The 25,222-nt window shown below is 42.0% G+C and overlaps 2 protein-coding genes across 4 annotated transcripts in view; one reads left to right on the forward strand and one right to left on the reverse strand.

Moving 5' to 3' along the window:
* On the forward strand, positions 1-21,144 carry ints6 (integrator complex subunit 6). Of its 2 annotated transcripts, XM_031732928.2 has the most exons (18): positions 1-440; positions 579-656; positions 1,278-1,427; positions 5,785-5,874; positions 6,773-6,956; positions 9,987-10,112; positions 10,438-10,589; positions 12,392-12,544; positions 13,309-13,441; positions 13,667-13,761; positions 13,877-13,987; positions 16,006-16,221; positions 16,579-16,705; positions 16,858-17,000; positions 17,106-17,292; positions 17,892-18,263; positions 18,948-19,041; positions 19,352-21,144. In XM_031732928.2, the coding sequence occupies exons 1-18, from the start codon at positions 330-332 to the stop codon at positions 19,443-19,445; spliced, it is 2,616 nt and encodes an 871-aa protein (XP_031588788.2). In that variant the 5' UTR covers positions 1-329; the 3' UTR covers positions 19,446-21,144. The 2 variants fall into 2 exon arrangements, with proteins under 2 accessions (XP_031588788.2, XP_039455898.1); XM_039599964.1 differs by lacking the exons at positions 5,785-5,874; positions 6,773-6,956; positions 9,987-10,112; ... (10 more) ...; positions 18,948-19,041; positions 19,352-21,144 and adding an exon at positions 1,546-5,747.
* The window catches only part of serpine3 (serpin peptidase inhibitor, clade E (nexin, plasminogen activator inhibitor type 1), member 3), a 12,515-nt gene continuing 8,013 nt past the window's right edge, over positions 20,721-25,222 (reverse strand). For both annotated transcript variants that reach the window (XM_039599966.1, XM_039599965.1), the window contains 7 exons: positions 24,718-24,945; positions 23,978-24,220; positions 23,082-23,280; positions 22,874-22,974; positions 22,699-22,785; positions 22,533-22,616; positions 20,721-21,441 (listed from right to left, as the gene is read on the reverse strand). In XM_039599966.1, coding sequence (XP_039455900.1) covers positions 21,389-21,441; positions 22,533-22,616; positions 22,699-22,785; positions 22,874-22,974; positions 23,082-23,280; positions 23,978-24,220; positions 24,718-24,945 — 995 coding nt within the window. In that variant the 3' untranslated portion in view covers positions 20,721-21,388. The remainder of the gene's footprint in view (positions 21,442-22,532; positions 22,617-22,698; positions 22,786-22,873; positions 22,975-23,081; positions 23,281-23,977; positions 24,221-24,717; positions 24,946-25,222) is intronic.

Consider the following 25,222-nt stretch of genomic DNA (forward strand, 5'->3'; position numbering starts at 1 on the left):
GTGTAGGGAGAAGCAGGGACTCACTGTGAGGGGGAACTTTGTTACTATGAAACTTAGGAATATTTACAAAATATTGTAAAAATTATCAAAATCCCTCGTGAATCCATAACCTGCCCCTAGGGTTTGAGGTTTTTAGTTTAGTTCGCCCGGAAAGGGCTTCTACACTCACTATTCTTACACTTTTTTGAAAGAATGTGTGAGACAGACAGTTAGCCAGCTAGCTAGCTAGCTGAGAGGTGATACAGGCGGCAGGAGAACAAAAGATTTTTTTCCGTTTTGGCCGGTTGTACTGACACCAAGTCCATGCAGAACGTGTCATTACCATCACAATGCCCGTTTTACTTTTTCTGATAGACACGTCCGCTTCAATGAACCAGCGCACCCATCTGGGCACTACCTATCTGGACATAGCAAAAGGCGCTGTTGAGACTTTTATGAAGGTACTGTAACCACGGGACACATTAATATTGAGAGATCCCGAGCGGGAATGCAGTTCAGTTCATCGTTTTGCTGTTGCAAGCTCGCCTGTCAAAGCTGATCTCTCGATAACCGTAAATAATTCTCTACTATTTCCACAGCTCAGAGGGAGAGATCCGGCGAGCCGAGGGGACCGGTATATGTTGGTAAATTTTGAAGATGTTCCGTTCGGGATAAAGGTAGAGTTTGTTTTCGGGTCATGTCCGGCTTTACATTGCGCAGATTGACTGTCCTTCCATCGCTGCACCACGTTGTGATCACTACATCAACTGTGTAGAGAAAAATCTTCAGGAGGAGCTTTCATACCCCTTTTAAAACATGGCCGACATTTTGTTTCAATGTGAGCAGCAAGGAACTCTGGGTGTTATTTATACAGCGAGGTGATATCTAGGAGGGGGGGAGAGTAGAGGAGGAGGAGGAGAAGGGGGGATGACAGACTAGCCTACTTTACTTCTTTAGACCAAATTGCCACTTTAGTCACTGCACACATTGCGACTTTGCTACTTTGCGATTTTCTGATCTGGAGCCGAGCGCAGCAGCCTGGTAGAAACGGATCAACGTCCTGTGGCTGCAGTGCTGTCAAATTATTAGTCTGGGCAGATAGAGAGGAAGCGACCTATTTAGATATTTATTAGCTCAGACTCTCAATAAAACCGGTGAAGTTAACCACTAGTTTCCTTAGAAGTTGCCTGCTGGTCACAACAGTGGGGTAGTTATTTAGCTTTGTGCATGTAATTAACCAGCTGCTATGTTGTGTTTTGTTTGGGGTTTTTTTTTTTTTTTTTTTTTTTTTTTTTAAGGCTGGATGGAAAGAGAGCCATGCCACATTCATGACAGAGTTGAGGAACCTCCAAGCAACTGGACTCACAACTATTGGCCAATCCTTGAGGAACGCTTTTGATTTACTCAATCTCAATAGATTAGTGACTGGGATAGACAACTATGGACAGGTATGTAGCAATGAAACAGGTGGAGAAGAAATCAGGCTCATAAAGTGCTAAATGCCCAAACAGACCCACTTCACCCACCCGCCTACCCCCCACCCCACCCCTTTCTGCTATCTCCCAGTCTTACAAGCATCAACCACCTCCATACTGTGGACCCACACATCCTCAGCCATACGACACAATCATGACAGCAAGTCCAAGCAGCAGGAGCAACGTAGCTTTCTTCTTTTCTTTTCCCCCCATCATTGATTAGTAACTTCAGTTTGTGTTACATACGTCACTGCTCTCATCAAGGACATGGAGATTATTACACCTGTAAATGAGCTTTTAAGCATGAAAATGCATTATGTTTTGAAACTATAAGGATCTATTGCAGGCTCTGTCTGCACAAATATGCACTGAAAGCTAGATGCTTTTTAAAAAATATATAGTTTAGTTGTATTTAAACTAGTGTAGGCTTGTGTCATTTCAGCTTTATGGCCAGTTTGTTAAAATGCACTGGATTATTATGAGAGGTGGTTCTAATATTTAGTCCATAAATGGTCTGGCCACTCTGTGGTGTGTGTACAACCTTCAAAGGAAAAGCTAAACACAATTTTAATCAAGTTGGATTTATTTTAGAGCTTTGTAATAAGACTTTTTCAGTTTTAACCAGGTCAGTCTAAATGATTTAGTTTCAAGCCTGTCAGAGGACTTTTGTGCTTTTATGAAGAATCACTGGGCGAGGTGGTAGAGCGGGTCGTCTACCGATCGAAAGGTCGGCGGATCAATCCCCGGCTCCTCCCGTCTATGTGTCAAAGTATCCTTCGGCGAGATCCTGAACCCTGTTGCCCCCGACACATCCATCAGAGTGGGTGTGCGTGAATGTTTGATGGAAGTGCTTAGCTGTAGATAAAAGCACTGTATGAATGTGCGTGTGTTTCTGATTGGGTGATTGACAGATGTAGTAAAAAGTACTTTGAGTGCTCAAAAGTGAGGCGACAGGCGCTATATAGAAGTACCAGTACCACAGATAAACAGTCATCTGTGGCATGATGAACATACTCTTTAGTTTTTATCTTTTGGTTAATGTGAATGCTCACTGATGCTGAGATTGAAGACTGTCGCCCTTTTCTTTGTTTCGCTCAAGTCTGCTTCAAAAATGCGGATCTTCTAAACAAGACCACAAATGTTAGGATATTGAAAAAAGCTCCTGGATACACGCTGATGGAAAAATGTGGTTTACATTAAAATTATCGATGTTATTCCAGTTCTGTTGTGCAGCTTAGAAAGATTTCCATACTGCAGCTTTACGACACAGGGGGCCTGATTTACAGCTGTAAGCTATTCACATAAAACTCATTCAGATTCAGTCTTGTTAAGAAATATACTCCAAGCCCACAAAGTCTGGAGCTAGTACAGCGTGATGCTGGCCAAGTTCCCTCTTCAATTTAAATCCAGTAATAGTAGCTAAACGTATATTTGCGTGATAAATACAGTTTTAGACCACCACTCTTATGCCAGCCCACTGAGTCATGTGTAACAGATGTTCAGATCTGCCTTTTGCTGTGCAGAGTTGCACAAAGTGACTAGAGAGACTCAACTTTGGTTTGGTCTCATTAGAAAAAGAAAAGCTGAAGCCAACAGAAAGCATATTGCTTGTAATACAGCATCTCACCTTCTTGAGATTTCCTCGTCTCATGGCCAGTGTTGAGATTGAAATGCATTTTTTTTTTTTTTTGCATATGAAACAAAGTGGTCATTATTAATGTAAGCTGTGAAGTCTAGCCCATACCCAGTTAGAGTGGTAGGTGAATCTGCACGCTTGTGGTTGATACAGAATCTGGACATCTGTTTTCCTGTGCAGAGGTAAGTGGGGGAGGATGCGAGCGGTAATGAATGTTTAATTAGGCATTTCCTGAGTAATAAACAGAAGATACCTACCAGCCCAGGTAATGCATACATGCAGCATGCATAATGCATGTCAGACACTCTTTGGTCATTTGAAAAAAAAAAATACCAGCGACACTGTCTGACTGTCCAATTTTGAACACACAAGCCAAGGTCGAGGTTACCGCGTCCCGCACTGTCACTGCTGACCTCTAATTACAGGTTGATTTGACAGTGGCTATAATTTAATGACCAGTTCTCTCTCCTCTGCCTATTTCCAGCAGGAGGCTAGGCAATTACTAGTATGGAGTTCATGTAGTTTATATATGCTTAGTATGTCCTTTACAAAAGTAGAGTTATTGTGAACATGGGCTGTAATTTAAAATGTGCACTGGTGTCCCTATAGCCCAACACAAGTGTTTGATACTCCGAGAGGATATTTTAACGTAACAATAGTGTGTGGGCAGGAAATGCTGGTAACGCTAAAAGCTAGAGGAATCAATGAACTTGAGTCACAATCTAAAAACTTTTCAGTACGTCATCTAACTGATTACACAAGTGTAGTCGTACTTAATAACTGCCGTAAGCTGTTTTCGCTGTCTTCTGTTTAGTTGTCATTTCCTTTTAAGTGAGGCTTTACCATTTAACCAGAAAAGCATTTCAAGGGAACTAGGAAGAGGGCACTTCCGCATGAAAACACATCTAAAATGACTGTGTGCGCTTTTCTTCTGTTTTCTTATTTAAAGGGCCCTTTGTATCATAAGTCAGTGCTCCACGTCGTCCAGCGGGTGGAGACCTGGGGGGGTTAACGGAGGGAGATGAGGGAGTTAATATTGCTCTGGAGTGCCTCAGTCTACAGTAACAAAGAGCGCTCCGGGTTGCCAGGCATCTGAAACGCCTCTCCCCTGGGAGATGAAGAAGGGTATGGAGGTAGAGGGGGGAGACAGCCGGCGGGTAATCCTGACACTGATCAGTTTCATTAAGCGCAATGAAAGAGCAGAAGAAAGGATGAACGTGAAGAAATGATATGGCCAGTGTTGTTTGGTGGTAAGTTAGGGTGTCAGCTGGAGTGATGGCCAGGGCTTTAATGGATCTCCATTATCATGGCGTTGTGGAAAGCACATCAGAGTAGCGGTAGCTGACTGCATAGACGGGTCTTAAACATGATGAATTACCTATTATTTCTCCATTCACTAATGTAATATCTCATTATCATCATTAACCAGTTATAAGAAATGCCCACTGTGTTTTCTTCTCTTTGAAAGCACAAAGAGATGTCTTCAGATGACTTGTTTTTATCTGTCAAATTACCCGAAATATATACATACTGTCTTGTCTTTTACATGAAAAGCAGCTGGGCACATTTTGAGAAGTTGTCAAAAGGCTTTATTCTTACACCGGCTCTCCTGATAGTAGGCTTTCGTCATGTGCCATCTATTTTTAATAGTCGCGTTTGGCACGAGTAAAAGCTCAGGCAGCTGATATGACATGGATAAATTCATCGCTCGACTGGCAAGTTAGCCCGATCATCAAGTCAGCATGCCAACAAAGTGCTCGATATCATGAAGGAATTTTTGAGGGGGGGGTTGCCAGGTTGTCATGGATACCTGCAGCACAGGGGGGTCTTGGTAGTATCCTGCTCTGTTTACTTTGGGCCGTTTATGTGACGGGACAGATCCATCATTCAGCAGAAAGCGCAGCCTACAGGTAGAGCCCAAGCAGTGTGGCTCCACGTCCATTAATAATGGCTCTGCTGTCAGAACAGGAGGCCCTTATGGAGTCACTGTGACTCTGCAGTGAAGTCCGGTTTGCTGACTGTTTGCTGGCAGCACTTGTCAGTCTTTGTTGAGGGTTTTGGGGTTTTTTTTGTTTTCTTTTACGCTATTACCTCACCTAGTGGCTCTGTGGAGATCCCACAAGGCTGATGCACAGTGATAAATGCAGTGCTGCTCCAGTCTAATTTCATCAGAGTGGAGCGCTGATGTCATGAAATATCATGGGGTCCAGCAGGAAAGAGGTTTCGTGTAGCTCCTCAGATAATGAGCTCTGCTGTTTTGGAGTATAGAGTGAACATATACTGCAGACACTAAAGACTGAACTCTTACTCTATTTGTTTTCCCTTTGAGTCGAGGTTTTCTGTTTCACACACGCTCCTTAAATATGTCCCGTGTAATTTATCTGCTGTTTGTACTGATGCATTTAGAGTGCTTATTTATGCGTCAGATCGCAGAAGGCCTTAAAGCCACACTTGCTAAATACAGGTATTAATGGTGATCACGTCTTTTGTAAGCACAGTTTTAACAGATGTGAGAGCAGCCTCCCTATTTTTTGTCTTGTTTTTTATAGCTTGTTTGTGTCTTTCTCATTTCTTTGTGCAGGGTGACCCTAAGTTGCCTCTGAGAGTCTGAATGCTGAATTAACTCGGCATGGTTTCGTTTTTCATTTAGTCTTCAATATGTCCTGTTTTTTTCCTTTGTTTTTTTTTTTTAAGGGAAGGAATCCTTTTTTCCTTGAACCTGCCATCATCATCGCAATTACAGACGGCAACAAGTTGACCAGCAGCGGCGGTGTCCAAGATGAGGTCAGCCAGCATCTCCAATCAGGAGAGCGTTCTGTTTGGTTGGGTGATACTGTAGGAGGCTAACCGCACCACGTCCACGTCAAACTTTACCAAACCCTCGTTCTTGACTGTGATTAAGATGCCTTAGGTTTAAACCGCAGAAGCTCTACTGTGAAGTGCTTTATCATATTGTCCACTCACATAATAACAAAGCTACCTTTCATGCTTAGAAGTGTTATCAGTAGCTTTGTTATTATTGTCTTAGAAACAGCGAGGCTTGATATACTTACTTATTGATTAATCATTTGCTCCTAAAACATCAAGGAAGACAACTTCCCCAGGCCCTAGCTGACACATTCAGCAGAAAAAACACAAAAACCTCAATTTATTCTCATAAAAATCTAAAAATACTAATGAAGAGTCTCATTTGAGTCCAACACCAATAGTATTTTTGGCATTTGTCTTGAATTTATTAAAACAGTTACTTTTTAATCATTGATTGCGCTTCCTGTTTTGACTAACTGATTAAACACTTGATCTTGAAAATGTAGAAAATAAAGAAAAATCATTGCTCAGTTTGAAAATGCACTTTTTTCTTTACAAATGCAGTAAAGAGTCATGTTTTCAAACTATGCAAACAAAAATTATATAGGCAATTACTTTTAAATTCCTTTAGCCCTAATTATGACAAAGGGTATAATTGCAAGGTTAGAAGTGTGAGCTGAGCCCTCCGTGCCGCTTTAATACCCTCTAAATTAAGGCACTTCATCAATACCGCCGTAAAAATGTTGTTCATTTATTTCCAAAGTTTCCCCACAGTAGCCTAAAACAAACGGCGATAGTAGAGAGAACAGCAACACAGTAAATCTGTTCTAATGCAGGTCTGTCATCTCATCCTGTGATCTCTTTCATTGTCCAGCTACATCTGCCTCTGACCACGCCGCTGCCGGGCAGCGAGCTGACGAAGGAGCCGTTTCGCTGGGACCAGCGTCTGTTCGCTTTGGTGCTACGTATCTCCGGCAACGCTTCGGTGGAGCCCGAGCCCCTCGGCGGCGTCCCGTCTGACGATTCTCCAATCACCCCCATGTGTGAGGTCACTGGAGGTAGGCGGACTGATACGAGCTGCTGGTTGTTGTGTACTTACAGATCAGCTCTGATAGGCATTTCTCAGCTTTTAAGTACACTCGGTTTGCCTTTTGTAGCTCTGGAGTTTATGTACTGATTTATATGCTTTATATGCCAAAGCTCTGAGTTTCAAAGATGATTTAAGAGCATTTAAAGATGGGACAAGTTTTATGGAAGAGCTGCATCATGGGTAATGCAGTCTGAAGTGTTTGTTGGGTACTTCTCAAATAGCCTCCCTTCTGCCTCTGCTTCAGCATATCTCTTACATAGCTCAGTGGTTTATAGAGGCTCACTTGCTTTATGTGTATTGCTTAGTGTCTTTAAATGAAGAGCAATATTTTCACTTTAAGTCGGTGATGTTAAGGAATTGTTGTTGTTTTTTTTTTTAAAATTATTATTATTGCATCACGCATGGAAACATGACCAGCATACAAGGAATTACACAGTTAAACAAAATAACATAAGCCAGATAGAGTAGGCTGTAGACATACATTTTAAATGATAGCATGAACAGCCTAAGATTAAGAAAACCATTTTACTGCTTCAGTTTAGTCTACAGAAGTAAAAGCTCCTTATTTTGAGTGAAAAAACACAGATCAGATGTTTTCCTCTTGGAAGTGTCAGAAGCCTAAATTTTAAAGCAGAGCCCACTTCAACAGGGGACAGCCCTGAGCGGTGTCTAGGCACTGTCTTGCTCAATATTCAGAGTTGTGCTTAAGGATTGCCAGAGAGGTACCTTTAACAGCCCAATGCAACTACAATGTGCTCCTATTTTAACCCCTGCTGGAGCTATTGTGGAAGGGTTAAGTGCTTTGTTTAAGTGTACTTGGGTAGTAATTGCCGATTAAGGTTAGAATGACTAGATTTTCCCACCTGGTCCACAATCGGACTGCCTTTGTCCTGCCTAAGTCCTGTCAAGAGACTTTCTAGCCAGCGATTTTGATCTGTAATCCCCCCATCTCCAGAATAAGCCAAAGTCCAGCTGCCAGAACATTCACTTATAGAAGCAGACTTTTATCCCCTCTGTCTCCATTCCTCACGTAGCTTTGTTTTGGAAGCAGCTGGCAGGAGGAACAGACTAGAATGATGCTGATGGCAGGTTAAGATTAACCCATGCACACATATAGAGAACAGAGGACTCCAAAGCTGCGTGTCGCAGCCAGTGGCGCTGAATGCAGAACATGACACAGGTCCATTGTCAGCGGCAGTCTACAGTACATGCTGCCTGTCCATTACTGCTGATGGCAGACCTGACACAAAGCCACAGCCTATTGAAATGAGCGAGTGAATGGGTGCACAACAAGGTCACTCGAGGTGAAGTTGAATGACAGGAAGGCTAAGTTAGACTAGTCAGTTGTAGCTCTGAAAGATGGTTTTTCTGACTTTTTTTTATTTTACACATGTGATTGATGGCGTGACAAAAAAAGCAAAGAGAGATTCTGAGCTTTCAGAGTCACATTTCATGCAAATGCGCTATTTGCATGTAGTGTAAAGGGCTGATATGGCTGCACAAAGATGAGCAATATGTAAAGAAGAGAGCTCTTGAAATTGCACTGCACCAGTAGCAAAGCACTTCATAAACGGTGTAATGTAGTGATCCTTCTTAACCCCTTTTATTCTTGTTCATTTGATTTCTCTGACATTTAGGTGCATTACATAAACACCAAACTGCTGCTGCTGCAGTTTTTGTTCTTTAAACAGAAGTTTTAGTGGGAACTTTTCATCCTCTGTCTCTCTATCTGCAAGTTTCGGAGACAAAGATTAAGTCTAGTCCTAGAATGAGTGAAGAACTCGATGAAGCAAAAAAGTCTGAGAAATCTCAGCTCAAGTTATTTATAATTTTTGGTTAATTATGCTACAGTCACACCAGAGAAATCAATTACTGGAGACTCCGGCATGACTGAAATTACTGCGTGCAATGAACTTGAGATCTCATTGTGTCTGAAATGGTTGCTGCTAAGACGAGGACGAGGTGTACGACTTCAAAGAGACTTTGGTGTGTCAACGTAGAGATAACGTGCAATAAGATGGAGTCGGTCTGCTATCAGTTTGTGATTCAATGGGTTGAAGTTGGGGAAAAAAAGACACTGCAGACAAGTTGCGTTCATTGTTGCAGACTGACTCGGATTGAGGCAGTCTCTCTGCATCTGTATTATTTCCAAACCTTCGTCAATCTCGCTGAGATTAATTGCAGTCAGCCCGAGTCGGAGCGCAATTGTTTGGAGACAAGTTGCGTCCCATTAGGTAACCTGTGCAATCACCATGTGTTTGAAAGTCATCACCCAGAGACTGAGGGGTGGTGCATGTTCGACCTCTGGACGAGTTGGTTGACAAATGCAAACATCTCAATGAGATGACCCAGCAAGCAGCAATTTCCTTTTTCCCCCCTAGTTTCGGTTAGATTGTTTTCCTATTTTTACCCTGGCACTAATCGACAGAATTATCAGACTTCTGTATTTTCCCTCTTCTGACTCACAATTTTTTATGGCTCATTTACTCTGTGATTCAGTCTTAACCCTGTTCCAGCAGCAGCATGAAACTTTTAGCAAACAAGCTCTAATAGACCCACTGTACACTGTCTGACCAGCACCAAACAAAGCAAAGAAGACACAATTAGAAACTAGCTTACGAAAAATGTGGAACATTTAAAGCCAGATGTTATTTCTTAGCTTGGTTTCTAGTATCTGCTCTAAAAAATACAACAAATTATTATTAATTAGGAGGGAAAAATCAGGATCTAAGTGGAAGGGTCTAAATGGACAGCTTTTTGCTAGGAAATTGACAAAATGTGAAAGCATGGTGAAAATGCATCCCGTGTTGTTTCTGTCAGTTTCTGCTGCTCCCAGTTGTCCCGCAAATTCTATTAATCAAGCTTTTAAACTGCTAAACCAAAAAACAATTGAAATGATCCACAGTCAACTGAGGAAAAACATTTAATTTTAGCATCGCCATTGACTCGCTCATGTTTTGGGATATTTATACTTAAAGACGTGTGTCTTTTGTTACAGGTCGTTCTTACAGTGTGTTCTCCCAGCGTATGTTGAATCAGTGTCTGGAGTCTTTGGTGCAGAAAATCCAGAGTGGAGTAGTGATAAACTTCGAGAAGACGGGACCTGACCCTCCTCCACTAGAAGGTAAGAGACACCTCTGTTTGTTTGTTTGTTTTTGGATTTTCTAAAGTTGAATTGTCTTTTATTATAAAAGGAGCTTTTTGACATGTGCTGTGCTGCATGCGTTTAATTAGTAGAGGAGCTCTTTGCTCTCTCCCACTTGGTGTTTGTTTTAATCCATTCTGAGCTTTTCTTTCCTGTTTTTTCATAAACATCTGGTGGGTGTCACTGTTTAAACTCCTGCTTTCATATTTAACTGCTGACACACTTGTCTGATGCATTTTGTTTCATGCTGCATTTCATAAACCCCTTGTTTTTTTTGTTTTGCTTTGCTTATATTCCTGCACAGACACTCCAGCTGAAGTGGTGAAGTCTGGTCCGCAGCCTTGGCACTGCTGTCACAAGCTGATCTACGTACGACCTAACCCTAAAACTGGTGTTCCCATCGGGCACTGGCCCATCCCCGAAGCCTTCTGGCCAGACCAGAACTCCCCCACATTGGTAAGAAACTTGTAGAAGAACAGACAGAAATATGAGATTAGAAGCAGATTATGTATTCCAAAAATTGACAAATTCCTGTGTTACTACAGCAGATTAATGAAATGACAGCCTATCTTAGTAAAACAAATACAATGTCACAGAACAAAAGAGCCCAAATAGGTAAAAATAATATTAAAGAAGAGGCTTTGAAGCCATATAGTTCCTTTCTTGTATTCATATTTTGGACAGTTTTACTCTTGACAGCAGAATACACTTATAATTCTTTAAAACTTAACAAAGATTTACTTTATTCCTAATTATTTATTAAAAATACAAATTAATCTTTGTTTCACTTTTCAAAGTCTTAATAGCCAAAAAAACGACCATATTTACAAGAATGGTATAGTGTTATTAGCTACGGCTAGCATGCTTGCTTAGCATGTTAGCCTTAGTGGTATGCTAACCAGTGTCTGGCTAGTTTTATGGCCAATTGGTGCTAAGTAACAGACTAATAAGTTTTCAACATTTCACTCTCTAAAACTGAAGTACAAACTTCCTGATAAATAAAATACTTCCTTTAAAAATGCTCTTAAAGTCTCCAACAGCAGAAAACATCACCCAGAGGTTCAGTTCATTGGCTTGTATTAGCTGAGGTGAGGCCTAGCTAACAAGCAAGTACAAGAAGACGAAACTCTGTCATTTTGTTATGAAGGGGATAAATGGCTACAGGGGTTTTTTAAAATATTTTTTTTGTATCAGGCTTTTGTAGATGTGATAATTTAGTTGCTAACACTGGTTATTTTAGTGCAGGGGTGGGCAATTCCAGGCCCCGAGGGCCGGTGTCCCTGCAGGTTTTAGATCTCACCCTGGGTCAACACACCTGAATCACATGATTAGTTCGTTACCAGGCCTCTGGAGAACATCAGGACATGTTGAGGAGATAATTTAGCCATTTAAATCAGCTGTGTTGGTTCAAGGACACATGTAAAACCTGCAGGGACACCGGCCCTCGGTGCCCAACCCCTGTTTTAGTGGGAGTCAGTGGGGACTGATGCTCTTTTGGAAGCAGCCTGCAGTGATACAAAGTAGCTGTATGCTCAATTCTGAATCTTAAAATAGAAAAAATGTAAGAACAATAAAAAGACAGGCACTTACTAAGTTTATTTTTTCATGTTTATTAAAAGGCAAAACAAATCCATTATAGCTGTAATGAGCCTTCAGTGGCAGTTAGATGATATCTCCTCTACAGGAGTTACAGGTTTCAGCCCCGCACGTTGTCACTTTCATTAAACAACTTTTCTTCTTCCTGTTTGTTTAACAAGAATAATCAGTCACACTAATGTAACAGTGCCGCACTCTTATTAACTTTAACCATTTATTCCATGGCAAACAATGAGTAACTCATGATAACACAGGGATGACGTCAAACCGGCTGCAGTGATGTCACAGCTACACGAATGTGGAACAGCCCAAGCCCAGATGAGCTGTAATCAAAATTAAACAAACAAAGAAGTACTCATTATGATAGATCATGCATTGCATGTTAGCTATCATTCATAAGCCTTTCCTCTGCGCACGCACGCACACACACACACACACACACACACACACACACTCTCTACACTTTCAGTAGAAATAGAAGTGTCAGCAGCCAGACGGGATTCTTTTTCCCCGAACTGTATTCAGACAGTCAGCTTTGCGCATTTCTTAAACTTAGCTTAGATTAACAACACCTACTGGTGTTATTAGGCGCCAGTAGGTGTTGTTGATCTTGTTTAATATTTACCATAACATTGTGTATCTCTTACTGTGTACCTTCCCAGCCTCCCCGCTCAGCCCACCCCCACGTCCGTTTCTCCTGTGTGGATGCTGAACCCATGGTGATAGACAAGGTGCCCTTTGATAAGTATGAGCTGGAGCCGTCGCCCCTCACACAGTACATTTTGGAGAGGAAATCACCGCACACCTGCTGGCAGGTACAGCACCATCACAGAAACCACAGAAAATAACACCTGTTGAGAAGAAAGTTTGACATTAAAGCAGAAATCTGTGTTTTTAATCTTTACAGCCAGGTAGACAAAGAGGATTTTAATCTCTCACACATGGAGCGTGTTACATGCAACAGCAATGTAATAAGTACTTGATTAGATGTTCAGACATATTGAGACACTGATGTGTGGTTTCAGGTTTTCAGTGTACCAAAAAAATAAGGGTGGCAGCAAATGAAGCGATGATTCGATAGCACGTCGGCATGCACAGACTGAGCTTTAGCACATGTGATTAAATCGAAACATCTTGTCTGTGCTGGTACCCGCACACCAAGCTTTACCTGGTTTGTGGCAGGAACCTGAAAGTAAGGGTTGTCTCTGTATTCATCCCTCATATATCGATTTTTGTTTTTTTTCCCATGTTTGGCATGAGTCATCATCAGAGATGAGGTGGCAGACTTTCAGAATGACTTTTATATCAGCAATTACAAGAATCACACAGTGAAAATATTTTCCTGACACTAACCAGATGCAGTGTTATGATATTGAAGGGCTAATAGTAAGTGGTAAGCAAGGAAGTGAAGTTTACTTCTTAAGGATATTTAAAACCAAAGTGGCTTTACACTCAAATAAAATGAAACCGATTCCTAAAAAAAATTCAGACAGCATCAGCTGGTTCTGTTTTTGTTTGCTGATTGAAAAGTTCAAATGTCACAACTCACTTCGTGATTTTTCTCTTTCTGTTTTTTCAGGTGTTTGTATGTAACAGTGCCAAGTACAGCGATCTGGGGCAGCCTTTTGGTTACCTGAAGGCCAGCACAGCTCTAAATTGCGTCAACTTGTTTGTAATGCCCTACAACTACCCCGTACTTCTTCCGCTTCTGGGTAAGACCTGTGCATCCACACCACCTCATTTTTACTCTCGCTGTAGGTGTTGATGGGGAGTCTTTGTTTTGGGTATTAGTATTTAGAAGAGGCTTTAGAAAATTCAAATGATCTGCTGCAATAGCAAAACAAATGACTATTTTTTAAAATTTAGTTTTCTTGATAAAACACGTTCCTAATGAATGAATTTTCTTTGTGTGATCTGTTTTTGATTGTTTTCCACAGATGACTTGATTAAAGTGCACAAGTTCAAGCCTACCATTAAATGGCGACAGTCCTTTGAGAACTACCTGAAGACGATGCCTCCGTATTATATTGGGGTCAGTGGCCTTATTATCATTCTTCAGCTTTTCATTAATGGCCTTTTTTGTGGTTGTTGTTGTTAACGTACAAAGCCGTGCTTGCACTGTTCTTACTGCTGTCTTCTTCTCACAGTCGCTAAGAAAGGCTTTAAGAATCATGGGAGCACCGAACCTGCTAGCTGACAACCTGGAGTATGGTCTGAGCTACAGCGTGGTTTCCTACCTGAAAAAGCTCAGTCAGCAGGTTAGTTGTTAATATTAAGTCTACTCCACAAAGCTGTGCTTGTTGCAGTGTCTGTCAGTTGTCAAGCATTTCCCCCTTGCTGTTTTCACTAATGTCCACATTGATGGATTTTTATAGTGTCATTTGTAGTTTTGGATCATTTAGTTTTTTTTCTAGTTTTCTTAATTTAAAAAAAATAAATAAATAAACACCAGTTTAGTTCAAATGTTTTATCTCAGTTTGATTAGTATTTTAATATCTTAATTTTGGTTTACAAAAGTAACTTGCAAAGAATCTTAGTTTTATAATGACATTTTTATACTCACTGGCCACTTTGTTAGGGATATCTGTTCAGAAAGGGATATATCTAATAGCCAATCACATGGCAGTACCTCAGTGCATTTAGGCTTGTAGACGGGGTCAAGCCACCCACTCATTATTATCAGGGTATGCAGAAGAGCATCTCTGAACGCACGGCACGTCATACTTTGAATCAGATGGGCTACAGCAGCAGAAGTCTGCACTTGATGTCTCTCCTGTGGCTAAGAACAGGAAACTGAAGCTGCAGTTCACATGCGCTCACCAAAGCTGGACAATAGGAGAGTAGGAAAAGGTTTCTTGGTCTAATGAGTCTCTGTTTCTGTTGCGACAGTCACTCATGGTAGTGTCAGAATTTGATTGCTGGTTGTGGAGTAATGCCTGATTTGGACTTCTTTGAGGACTCTTTGTAGAGCCTACAACACAACTTGCATAAGTGGCTGATGTCATTGCCGACATTTGTGCTTGTGTGTCCCAGCAGTCTCCCTCCAGGAATTTGCTGAGATTATAGTCCTGTGCTATGCTATGATTATTAATCCTTGCATTGAGGTGACGATTGTTGTGAAAACTCAGTTAAAAATGCACAGGAGGAGTCGACTGCGCCAAGCAGCCCAGTCATAATAGTTGTGGGTCACGTCGACCTGGCATGTTGTTACGTTTTTCATGAGGTTACGCTCTAGGTTAAAGCGTAGATTTCCCATTGGAGCATAAATCCTCTGTAATGGTGTAGGAGATATTTTCTTGGCTCACTTTGAGCCCATAGTACCAACTGAGCATTGTTTAAACACCACAGCCTATTGGAGTGTTGTTGCTGACCATGCCCATCCCTCCTTTTGACAACACACAACGTCATAAAGCTCAAAACATCTCAAACTGGGTTCTTGAGCACGAGTTCACTGTACTCAGATGGCCTGTTTGTATTGTCCTGACTTTCTTTAGCATAGATTAAAAAGTTAAAGAAAAAAAGAACAAATGGCTTTAAATAGAAACTGCAATATCTACATCAGTCAAATCATTTCTTTCATTCATTCACTTATTTTTACTGAGTGTTTTAAATTGCACTCAAAAGACATCGCAGGCATTTGCAGAGAGCGTCTGTAACCACAGTTATATTTGATAAATAGATGAACTGAAAAACTGAAAAGGCTCCACTAGATTTAGACTTTGCATCAATACGCTGTCAACTGAAACAAAGTCTCTTGGCTGAGTGGGGGACAGCTTGTGTACGAGTCCACGGGCTGATAAATAATCATTCTGATTTAATCTCCACTGACTCTCGCTTTGTGCCGCTTTTCTCTCTGTGTTCAATTCTCTGTCAGACATTTTATGACGGAAGAACAAAAATATTTATTGTGTTGGAGTGTGTCACAGCGATACCATCACATCCTTAATTTCTAATTTATTGTTATTTTAATGGTTATTTGGTATTAGGCACCAGCTGTTTTTGTTGTTGTTGTTTTTTTTATTACAAATACGTTTTATGCTGTTACAGCTGTCTTTCCTTGTGTCAGTCGTTCTTTGTACCCACAGGATAAACCCTTATAAAGCAGTTTATAGCTTTGCACAGCTGCATTGTAATGCGTTTTAAATTTTATCTTCAGGTTTACGTATTGCTTATAAATCATCAAGTTCCTGCATTTCCCTTTTTCCTGCTACAATAATCAAGACACCAAATAGGAAGGCATTTCTGACCAGAAAACCTAATTTCCTCATATTTTCAGACAAAAATCGAGTATGACCGTCTGATCGCTTTGATTGGGAAAAAGCAGCCACCGGAGCCTGGCCTCAAGGTGCGATGGCGAGGCGGAAGTATATCTCTAGCCCAGCGTCGGGACTTCATCCAGCAGCTACAGAATCTCACAGGAGAGGCCCCAGCTCTGCCCATGGAGCTTAACCCCAAAGAGTTTCAAGGCTTTCACCTGGCACTGCTCAACAAGGTAGGGTTGGATTGTTATCTGCATTTCTTCAACATAATCACATTCATCATCGGGAGTTGTTCTGACACGATTGCACACATCACCATTGGTTTTTACTGTTGAGCGACTGTTTAGATTCAGTTGGAGAGGAGTTCCTTTTTGAAATCTCACTCTGTGCTCAGATTTTTCAGGCTTCTCCCCAGCTGCCCTCCTGAGGCTTATACCATTGCTGTGTTTTCATGTAGTTGGTTTGAGCGCTTGAGGGCTTTTGAAAAATGGTCCACGCTCTCAGAATGCATCTGTATATCCACTCTCCGGTGTCGAAACTACAGCGGTGTTTCACCAGAAAAATTTCCATCTGTCTGCTGTCATCCTCAGAGCCTGAAGCCTCAGAGTTTTAGGAATCCGTACGACATCCCCCGCAGCCACCTGCTCGACCAGCTCAGCCGAATGAGGAGAAACCTTCTCAACACCAGCGTCTGCACTCTCAGAGGCCACGACTCCGGTAACCTGCTGTGGAAATCATTTTCCCCACATTTATTTGGCTGTGATTGTGCTACGTTGTGAAAATGATTTCAGTGCAAGAAGCAGGTTAGATGTATTGCTTTTGTGAACTGTTATTCTCCATTTTTGACAAAGCCTCTGTTTCCCTTCCAGACCAGCTCCACAGCGTGCCAATCGCCCAGATGGGAAACTACCAAGACTTCCTTAAAGCTGCTCCCCAGCCTCTTCGAGACGCGGACCCCGAACAGCCCAAACGGTTGCACACATTCGGCAACCCCTTCAAACTAGACAAGAAGGCAAGTCTCTTTTTTTGTCTTCTTTTTCTTATTGGATACAATGACAAATGTAAATTAACCACTAAAAAACACTCCAATTTCCCATTTTCCTCACTTTGTTTACAGGGCATGATGATCGACGAGGCAGACGAGTTTGTGACCGGCCCTCAGAACAAGGGCAAGAGACCTGGCGACAGCAACAACGTGCCGGGCGGAGGTCCAAAGAGACGCCGGTGCATGTCACCTCTGCTGCGATTGGGTAGAGCCTACACGCCTCCAGTGTCCCCGTCTGCGAGCCCTCGACACTCAGCAGGTACGATCTAAGAGACAGTCGCACATCTTTTCTACTAATAATTTAATTCTTAAAAATGACTGATGGCATGCTTCTAGTGCCGAGTGTACAACCTAGTGTACTGGCCTAATAATGATTTAGCGATATGGTATCTTAAGAAAAAAGCAAATTTTTTTTCCATAAATTTAGGGAAATTGGTCAACAGAGTGTAGATTTAACACACAGAATATAAAACTCAAGGCAGGAAAAATGTTGTATTAAACTGGGAGCTGCTCAGTAAATCCCCGTTTCCAGCTAGCAGATACCATTAATGTCCACATTATTATGTTGATAATTCAACCATTGTTGATGTGCAGTGCTGGGCAGTCCTGTCTTTCTTATACATTTGAGCACTCCAGCTTATGTTACAGTCTCAAGCTCGACAGATTCACTCCAGGCTCACTTACAAATTTGATCCCTCTGGCTCTTAAACATGTGCCAATGTGTAAAATTGGTCCCGTGTTCAAAGAGGTATGCTTTGGGATATCGTCTGCAGGGGTTATGGCACGACCCGTCCTACAGTGGGATCGGGATTAAAGTGAATGATTTTGGTTTTTGGTTTTTTTCCCACCTTTCTGTAGACATGGACGTTAACGACGGCGCACCAGAACCAGAGCTGATCATCAACCACGTGGATCAGAACCACTACAACTCAGACCGGAACTCTGACTCGGAGGTGGACCGTCCCTCGAGTCCCGTCGACCTTCAGGAGAACCACACTGCTGCGGATCCTCAGGTGATGCGGCACAGGGATGAGGACGAGAACGGGCAGACCCGTCCAGGCGAGCTGCCGCTGGGCAGCGAGGGAGGAGTGGAGATGGTGCTGATTGACGACCAGGTGCAGCACTACATTACGCCTTCAGCTCTGAAGAAGCACATTCACACCGAGACGACGAAGGTCAACAATGAGCTCAGGTCGCTCATCACCAAGGAGATCAGAAAACCTGGCAGACGTATGTATCCAAACCTGGGCTATAGGCAGGGAGGACAAAATAATAGGAACGGCTAACAGCTGCCACTAACTTTTTTTCTTTTTCTTTCTTAAGAGCTTTTTTCTCACATGTAACCATGGTAGCATCTAAAAGTCACAAGTGTGATTGAATCATCACCTAAACAGAAATTCGAAGCTTCAGCTTTCATTGCAGGGCTGCTAAATTGAAGATGCTGCTTTGTATTTCATTCTTCCTCGTTGCGTCTTTGTCTTGTTTTTGTTCCAGAAGAAACCACATAAGTGTGGGCCTTTTTCATGGCACTTAAGCTTTGGTTTGTCCAGAAACAAAGCTGTTTTTCTTAAAAACAAAGCTAGGAAAAATGGCAAGTTTGCATATCTGTGTGTAAATTTAAAGAGCAAACTTTTTTTCTTTCTTTATCTCCTCTGTTGATTTGACCGTACACGTCAAACTAACATTGGACGTCACTCTGGACTTTGGAAACGTGCTGTGGAATGTTTGTTTTTTTTCTAGTTTCCTTTATTGATTAAATGATTGTCAAAGAAATAATTCAGATATGAGGAAGAACGCTAGCCTTTTATCTTGTTTATTATTAACATTCAGCTGTACACGTACAAAGATTTGAATTGGTAGATGTGCTCTCCTTGAATCGACTGACCCTCGTTCGCTTTGCTTTTTCTGTTTCAGACTACGAGAAGATTTTCCTCCTCTTGAAACAGATCCAGGGCACTCTCGACACCCGGCTCATCTTCCTCCAAAACATAATCAAAGAGGCGGCCAGGTACAAAGTTCAGCCCTCCTCCTCTGATGTCAGAGCGTTATTACCTCTCCCCTAATTTATTTATTTTTTACTTAAAATGAGCTGCAAACAGAAAAAGGGGACTATCTTTCTTTATAAGCTCTCTTATAGTAAAGAGCAGCTGTATCCTAGCACCGGGAGTCTGCATTTAAAACATCTGCAGTTTCACGAACTAAACAAAATGCAAAGAAACAAAAGCGTATCATAATTTTCTGTTCATGATCTCCTTCGCTACAGAGTTGTTTTTAAAAGGCAAATGTTAACACGTGTCGTTGCTTCTTCTTCTGCAAAGGTTCAAGAAGCGCGTTCTCATCGAACAGCTGGAAAACTTCCTCGAAGAGATCCACAACAGAGCCACTAACATGAACCACGTGGACACGTTCTAACGCGAACTCATTCCCAAACTGAACTTACTGGTAACCAAACCGGGCAACCCTCCACATCCCCCTAAAACCCCCCCTCCTACTGTACCAGGGGCCCCTGCAGAGATGAGACAAGGCGGCATCCAGCTACCAAACCATCGCTTCTTCACTGGACTCCTTCATTCATTTAATGAACATTATGCTTGTGTTGTTTGCACAGTAATCCTCAAAGACTGTACTGACCCTGAGTAATGCAGATGCATTTTTCAGACTTGCAAAAAAAAAAAGATGAGCGAGGAAGCACATATCGCTGCAGGTGAAGTGTGAAGGTGAAGGCCTATGCAATGACATGTTTGTCCTGTAGACAGTTTGTACAGGAAGGTTCTCTGAACTCGTCCTCAGATGTTGCCCTTTAATTATTCAGCTCCCCTCATCAGATTTTTTTTTTTCCTTTTAACAAATGTGAGTGGTTATCTCTCAGACAGGGCTGCTGAAATAAACAAGGGCATTTCTGGAGAGGGTCAGATGACAGCCTGTGTGTGGATGTAATGTTCAGTCATGTGACAGTGTGATTGGACTGATAATATATAGGAAGGGTATATCGGCACGTGTGGTTGTATTTTCAGACAACTCAGGGTCAAATGGGATCCAGCGGAGATGCTCATGAGAGACTTTGCTCAAAGTCACGATTCAATTTTATTTTATTTTTCCCCCCCTGTGGTGTTATTTCTCATTTGTGGAGGATAAGAGTCCGGCCGCTCACTTCTCAATTGTTAAAATTGACCTTCTACTTTCCACCAAATGGACTGCTGTGCTCTGGAATCAGAACGATTGGGCTTGAAACATTGAATCTGATAACGTGTAGTCTTCCTGGCAGACTGATGCTGTATCAGTAGTAGCTTAACTTTTGGACTAAACCACCAGTTCCTGTTCCCTTTGCGGGGGGGAGGGGGCAAAGGAAACAGATCCACAGTGATCGTTGCATCTAGAGACAGTCAACTTTAAAAAAACAAAAACAAAACTGTCCTTTGCAAAGTAAAGTCATCAATGCGGGAAAAACAAAAAGCTCAGGAACTGACACATTAATGCATCACAATCAGCAATAACATCGGAGCCCTCCTCCCTGCCCTTTCACTTTGTTTTAGCCTGAAACAGCTGATATGCAACACAAACGTCTTGTCTGCTGGAGTGTAGATGAACCGAGGTGTCGGATGCCAGCCTGTCCCAGCGTGCTGGCTGCTGCCAAATAACTTAACCCAGCCCCTAAACTCCTTTTTCCACCATGAATCTCAAAGCAACTTCTTACCACTTAAAAGCAAATGCACTTGTGTACATTTGAGAATCTTTATTTATGTAATTTAAAATGAAAAAAAAAACAGCCTTTAAACTTTTTTTTTTTTTTTTTTAGGTCAGGCTTGTTTAATGTTCTCAAATTTACACAAATAACGTCTAGAGGTCAGGAGTTGATTTCAGACTCAGAGGGCAGCCCTCTTCCGCTCCCTCCCTCCTTGGACAGGGACCAAAATCTGCCATACTTGTCTTTGTTTGTGAAGAGGCCGCTACCAAAAGAGTATTTTGAATACACTGTAAAGATGTAAATAACCCTAGAGTACTATTTAAAGAGAATGTTCAGTGGAAAAAAATGGCCTTTTTGTAAGTATTTCCATGAATAAAGCTTCTATTTTACACTGTGAAGGGCCATGTAAATAAAGTGTTCTGTAAAGATGCGAGTCTGCCTGCTTTTATTTACGCACGTTGGCCGTTTCGGTAACGTCGCGTCAAATAGAAAGAGGATCGAAACACCGAAAGTGTAAAAACATATTAAAATTTTATTTACAAATATGTACAAAAATAATGTCCCTCTTCCTGACGTGTCTGTGGAGCCTCCATTTGGTCCACAAATAAATACCAGTAGTGAAATGGGCTGCTGTAGAGGTGAATGTGAGTGGTGTTTAGGTTGGACGGTTTCAGGATGCTTGGTCTGCTGGGTTCATTACTCGGCCCATGAAGAGGATGGATCCTGAATTGGAAAGCAAAGAAATATTTTGCATTAAAGGACCATGTGGAATGCTAGCTAAGCAATAATAATTATAATTAAAGAGATATAGGGAGAAATTGCACTGATGCAGTCTTTGTAGATCAACTTAGTGTGTTTTTTGATGTCACCACTAGAGGTGGCCATATCAAATATATTCAAATCCTTCACGATTGTATGGAAAATCATGCAGAGAGCAAGACTGGCTTCAGATAAACAGAGGTACCTTGCAAAACCTATTGCTGTAATTTCATATCTTTATCCATTTCATGACACTCAGATTATGTGATCATGTCACAAAGTAACTCTGCCACCAACCCAGTGATTGGTCTTTTCGTCCCTTGACGCTTCATGTCAAACTCTTGAATTCACTTTGGCTACATGTTCCAGTCTGATCTCAAGGGGGCTGGACCAGTAACGCCACTGCATCCTGAACTAATGCAAAATCCACAATATGTGTACTGTAAATAAGCACGAGTTGGTATAGCTTACAGTCATACCAGCCCAATCTTGTTTGATCTCAGAAGCTACTTGGACTGGAGACTATCTGGGAGTACCAGGTGCTGCAAGCTTTGCGGGCAGTTGTGCTTCATGCGCTAGTCTACCAAGTGGAAGGTCACGGATCAATTCCCCAGCTGGTATAGAAAGAAGTGCTTGTGCGAATGTGTGTGACTGGGTGAATGAGGCTTGAAGTAAAGAGCACTTTGCTCAGTTACTGTAGAAAAGAGCTATAAAAGTATCAGTCCATTTACAACTATGGTGTTTCAGACAAATAGATATCTAAAAAACAGGGTGATTTCAGCTGCCTGCACATATACACAGAAGTATTTTACTTCTTTGTGATTAATAAATTATCTGCAATTTTCCCACTGCAAACCCAACCACAGTCACCAGGTTCTGGCCCCAGTGCAAGGCTTTTGTTTTGTCCACCATACTTGTGTATAAGAAAACGTTACTCATGCATAAGTAAATAGTGCTTTTGTTGGAGATTACGTCAGACAGTACAATCTGATTTGCAATACTGTGCCAGTTTTTTGTGTTTTGCTCAAATGTGCAAAAAAAAAAAGGATAAATACCTGTTTTAATGTGTCGAAGCAGAAATAAGAAGGGTCGGTCCGCCTTGAAAACAGGAGCGCGGGATCTTTTGAGTAGCACCATAGCTGTGTGAGTAAAGTGCATTTTAAACAACCTTATATGATAAGCACTCAATTCTGTTCCACTATTGTAACAGACATTACTCACCGGTAGCAGCAGCTGCCTTCGTTCCATCCTCTGTGACTTCTATTCTTACTTCATGGAAGGCATCAGACACATAAAGACCCTCCTCCGCTGCAGGAAGTAAAACATATTGAGCAACCGTTTGCATGAAACATACAAAAAAGCTTTTGAAACAGGTATTTTGAACGTACAAGCTGACCTGATATTCCAGTGAAGTCAGCTGCCGTTGGGTTAAAGGCGTCACTGACGCCCAGAGCAGGGAGCACCGACCTCAGGTTGAATTTGTTCTGCATTTTAAATCTGCAAATACCAGACGGAGACTATGTAATTTGCTGTTTTATTTCTCGTTTTTTCTAAACTAAACCTAAAGATGGTTTTCAAGCACAAAAGTCTGTAATCCGCTGCACCTCGGCAGGAAGATGTCCATTTTGGTTCTCCGCAGGCCGCCGTCCCAGGATGCCAGCTGGCGTGCAGTGAGCTGGGCCTCGAGGGAGGACAGCGGAGTCTTCCTGTCACTAGGAAGGACCACCTGCAGACTCAGGGAGCGGCCCAGGTATGGCAGCTGCAACACGGTGTAGCGCTGTTCTGACGCTGTCCTGAATTGACCTGCCAGACAGGTGAACAAGTTCAAGTGTTTAGTTTACAGTTTCCATCAGATCTTTTGGTCATTACATGCTTTGTTTAGCTCCTTCTTGTGGCTGCTGTGCTGGGTCTACAAACCTGTATTTATGTAAGCTTATAATATTGTAAACATACACATACATAGAAATAAACCCCTTTTAGTTTTGAACTAAAGCTTGTATTAAATATATCCAATCTGAAGGGTTGAGTGCTATGATAGCAAATGATTTTTTGATGATGAAGAAATGGTTCAAAGTTCTTCACTTCCTTTAAAATACACATGATCCAAAAGGTTCTCATGAAAACAGATAAGGGGCAAAGCATGAAACATGCAATCCAAATGATGATCGGGACTGCGATGCAAGCGTAAATAATTTAAGATTCCTAAATGTTAAAAGAAGTTTGGTCATCAGTAAACCCCTGAGGGGACTTTTAAGATGAATTTCACCAAACTGCAGTGGTGTTTTTGTCTTAGATACAATTAAAATTATCGCAGCAACAGCACTTTTTTACATTTCTATCAGCAGACCACATGGGAACCAGTTGTAAACAAAGCACTGATATATTAGCACCTCATTAAGGTTTAGCTTTTAAATGCGTCTGCACCTGGAAACAGGGTGGGTAGATAAGAGAGTGGGTGGGATCTGAAGCCTTTAAGTGTCAGTGAAACATCGCATCTTACCAAAGCTAACCTCTGCAGCCTGATACATCATGGGCACCTTGATCACATTCCCATCTGAGAGCACAAAGGGCAGATTCTGGGTGTTGGTGAACATGAACTGCTTCTGCCAGACGCCCTTGAAGGCCACTGTGTTGACCAGGGCCACCTGCGGCCGGTGTCCCCACCACAGAGCCTCTGCTTGGGCCTCGCCCGAGCCTGACAGCTCACCGCTGACGCTTCCTGCCAGGAGATGCCACGATTCATCTGAAACCCACAACGGAAGGTCAATGTACAGACCACCTGACCTACAGGCCACGTAGCAGATAACACAATCTGTAGAAATGTTTGAAAATGGGTTAGAAATTCATGTTTTTTTCTCATAAGGGTTCCAAAGAAACCACTGCTTTGAAAATTGCAATTAACACTGCTTTAATATATTTTCTAACACCAGGGGGCAGAGGAACGCCACAAGCTAAAATAATATCTCTCTTATGTTTTTATTGCCAACATATTGGGAAGCCTTTGCTCAGCAGAAACAGATTATCATCATCTCAGTGAAGTCGAGTTTTAGTTTGCTGTTGTGTGGTCAGTGTGAGAGGACTTTATCTAAGTATGCTTTCACAAATGAAACAGGAATGCACAGGGAGTGCATTAAACCAAAGCACTCTGAAAAGCTCCACATCAGTGTTTATTCCACTGTGGGATCCATGCAACCCTAATCAGTGTCAGCATAAGAGTAATACCTAGTGGAGCTCTGTTACCTTGCTGGTGTCCCGCTCGCTCCAGTTGGCTGTGGGTCTGATTGGGCTGGCTGAAGTTGGTTCGGACCACGCTGCTGTTGGCCCACTCTGATGCAAGCTGTGTGAACCCAGGCAGGAGCTGGACACCGCTCTGGATGAATAATGTGCAGGTCTGCTGCAGCCACATCCCCTGGCTGTTGTTGTTCATGCTGGCCTGGGAGTGCAACAGGAAGTCTTGTACCTGGGCATCTGCAGAAAAGGAAGACACAGATGTTTTTTCTACCCAGCTGTTGTCAACTACAGCCAGAGGAGTTAGTTAGTTAGTTAAAATGATCTATACACAAGTCAAACACTGCTTTTCAGTGCTTGCTCTGAAAAGAAACCTTTATGGAATCACATCTTGCAACTCGAGTGCCTTATTTGTGCACCTATTACTGAAGCTTTTAATGAACTTTCACTGCAGTGGTCACAATGGCATAAAGATATGCATGTATAGAATCACACCTCTGGGGATTATATCTACAGC

Source organism: Oreochromis aureus, linkage group 16 (assembly GCF_013358895.1).
Source record: "Oreochromis aureus strain Israel breed Guangdong linkage group 16, ZZ_aureus, whole genome shotgun sequence".
NCBI lineage: Eukaryota > Metazoa > Chordata > Actinopteri > Cichliformes > Cichlidae > Oreochromis > Oreochromis aureus.

Coding starts and splice junctions, on each gene's coding strand:
- ints6 (XM_031732928.2), top strand. CDS start 330: ATGCCCGTTTTACTTTTTCTGATAGACACGTCCGCTTCAATGAACCAG. Junction 10,113..10,437: donor TGACCCTCCTCCACTAGAAG/GTAAGAGACACC, acceptor ATTCCTGCACAG/ACACTCCAGCTGAAGTGGTG. Junction 16,706..16,857: donor TCTCAGAGGCCACGACTCCG/GTAACCTGCTGT, acceptor TTTCCCTTCCAG/ACCAGCTCCACAGCGTGCCA.